This window comes from Emydura macquarii, unplaced genomic scaffold, assembly GCF_026122565.2.
Source record: "Emydura macquarii macquarii isolate MOO-44397 ecotype Brisbane River unplaced genomic scaffold, CSIRO-AGI_Emac_v2 contig_3116, whole genome shotgun sequence".
Taxonomy (NCBI): domain Eukaryota; kingdom Metazoa; phylum Chordata; order Testudines; family Chelidae; genus Emydura; species Emydura macquarii.
In genome coordinates, this window is record NW_027133253.1 from 60,050 (window position 1) to 62,767 (window position 2,718).

Here is a 2,718-nt window from a genome sequence, read left to right on the forward strand (position 1 = left end):
TACCAGGACGTGGAATGGCCTTTGGGGTTAATTAAAATGCAGGTGTTCTAATGAATGCCCAGGGGGCCCTTATCACTGTGCTGGGTAGCAGCTTCCACAGCAAACTGTTCGCTTCTCCGTCTCCCTGTGGCCGCAGTTTGCAGCCTGCTCCAGGAGTCACTAGATAGGGAGGGGCCTGGCCAGCAAACCCTGGCAGAAATCTGCACCATAACCTTACCCCTCATGCCCCCACCCTGGGTCACCTCTGATTCTTATAATTGGTATTATGGTCAGACCTACAGACTGGAACTCAGATGTGGGCCCCTTTCTGCTGGGTGTTGCGCGGACACATCGTAAGAGACAAAGGATGTTACTGTCAAAAATGGATACACATTTAATGGATGAGAGAGACAAAGGATTTAATGATCCCTGTTTAACAGATGGGGCAATTCAAACTGAGGCACAAAGCAATTCCCACTCCTTTGTGAGTTACTCAATTAAGGTCAAATAGCTGGGAATCTTCCACAGCACATGTACATGAACCCTTTTAGAGTCCATGTCCACCTGTGCACCTCTCTTCATTCCAAGTTCTCTTTGCTCACCTTTGGAAATTGGTTTTGTCTTAGCCACAAGAGGGGCGCTCCTCTCTAATGCGGGATGTTGTGGTAGTGTGGATTGTCCTGTAGGGAAAAGGGCAGGCAGCATGGCTCACATATTAAATCTCCATAAGAGGGCTCTTTAAATGTGGGTGTGTTGAGCTGATACAGTTCTCAATTACTAAACACTGGAAATTTAGCCACCTGCTTCTCCTCAGTGTCGGCTATTTTTTCTTTCATATTATTGGTGTTTTGTTAAATTTCACTTTTTATTTGCCAGTCTCATAAATAGGTCCAGTCCTCTCCACACATCCAGTGCCCAGGGCCAATGCAGGTCATTCTCAGTTTGCAGGCTTTCCCATTGTCCAATGGATCAGAAGTTACACCCGCTTTAGAGTCAATGTCCACAGCTGTGCACCTCTCTTCCATTCCAAGTTCTCTTTGCTCAGTCGCCCTCTTCTGGGTTTGTGACTCTTTGAAATTGGTTTCCTGGACAACAGCAAAGAAACAACAGTGACATGTGGTTTGGCTGCCAGATTAAATTCAGGCTGACCCTGGCCGTGCAAATTCCAGCAAGATCAGCTCTCAGCTCCCTGGCCTTTGAGCTGCAGTGCAGGGGGCTGGTGCAGGCAATTCAGGCAGATGCAGCACATCAACGTGCAGTCAGTCTGCCCCTCTCTGCAGTTTCCTCAGATCTCCAATTCCCATTAATTTTAAGCAACCCTATTTTCAGCCTCCTTGTTCCTCAGTGTGATAGATGACCGGGTTCAGACTTATTTCATGCTCACCCACGTGCTTACTTCTGCAGATGTAGCACATCAACGTGCATCACTCTCAGTTTCCTCAGAGCCCCTTTCACCTCCTTGTTCCTCACCGGGTTCAGCATGGGAGTGACCACATCACCCAAGAGCTGCACAGCGGTCACCACCCCTTTGCTCAGCTGTGGCTGCGTGTAGATCAGGGCGTAAGGCCCAAAGAACAGCGTCACCACCGTCAGATGTGAGGCGCAAGTGGAGGCTGCTTTGCGTCGCCCTTCGGCTGAGTTCATCTTCAGGATGGTGTAGACGATGCGGACGTAGGATGTGAGGATGAGGAAGAAGCAGATCACAGGCACCACTCCAGTGTTGGTAAAAGTCACGGTCTTGATGACGTACATGTCCGCGCAGGCCAGCTTAGCCACGGGGAAGATGTCACAGAAGTAATAGTCCACCACATTGGGCCCGCAGTAGGGCAGCGTGAAGGTCAGGCTGGTGAGAATGGTGGCGTGGAAGAAGCTGCTGATCCAGGTGCCAGCAGCCAGGATGGCGCACACCCTCCAGTTCATGATGATCATGTAGCGCAGCGGGTGGCAGATGGCCACATACCTATCAAAGGCCATGACAGTGCAGAGCAGGCACTCGGTGCTGCCTAGGAAGTGGTAGAAGAAGACCTGGGACATGCACCCACCCAGCGAGATAGTTCTACTCTTGGTGCAGAGACTGACCAGCAATTTAGGAATGCTAATAGAGGTGAATCCAAGGTCCACCACGGAGAGATTGCAGAGGAAGAAATACATGGGGGTGTGCAGGTGGGAGTCAGCGAGGATGGCTGATAAAATGAGCATGTTGCCCAGCAGGGTGCAGAGGTAGAAAGCTAAGAAGCCGATGAAAATGAGGGTCTCGTGACCTTTGGTGTTGGGGATCCCTAAGAGAATGAATTCTGACACCACAGTGCGATTCTCCATTTCCATGCGAGACGGGGTCATTCCTGGAGGCACAGAGATAATGCAGCCAGATTAGCAATCTCAATAAATTATGGTTTGTTTATTCATAGCACACCACAATTTACTCTACAAGGGTAAACCTTTCTAACCATCATAAGTTAGGTGAAAGTGAGTGGAGAATCAGGACTCTAATATGTCATCAAGTCTATTTGATGCTACTCAATTTAATTGTCCTTTCTTCTTTTCCATTCAACCATCTTCTATCTATTCAGTTCTTATAGATCATACTGGGAAGAAATACATGCGGGTGTGCAGGTGGGAGTCACCAAAGATGGCTAATCAGATGAGCAGGTTCCCAGCAGGGTGCAGAGGTAGAAAGCTAAGACGGCAACGAAGAGGATGGTCTGGAGGCCGTCAGTGTTGGGGGTTCCTAAGAAGATG

At 49.2% G+C, this 2,718-nt stretch overlaps 1 protein-coding gene across 1 annotated transcript; it reads right to left on the minus strand.

The window, feature by feature from the left end:
- Positions 1-1,371: 1,371 nt before the first annotated feature.
- On the minus strand, positions 1,372-2,298 carry LOC137141822 (putative olfactory receptor 10D4). The gene has a single exon (XM_067530916.1). The coding sequence runs from the start codon at positions 2,296-2,298 to the stop codon at positions 1,372-1,374; it is 927 nt and encodes a 308-aa protein (XP_067387017.1).
- Between the last annotated feature and the right edge of the window lie 420 nt (positions 2,299-2,718).

Coding starts and splice junctions, on each gene's coding strand:
- LOC137141822 (XM_067530916.1), bottom strand. CDS start 2,298: ATGGAGAATCGCACTGTGGTGTCAGAATTCATTCTCTTAGGGATCCCC.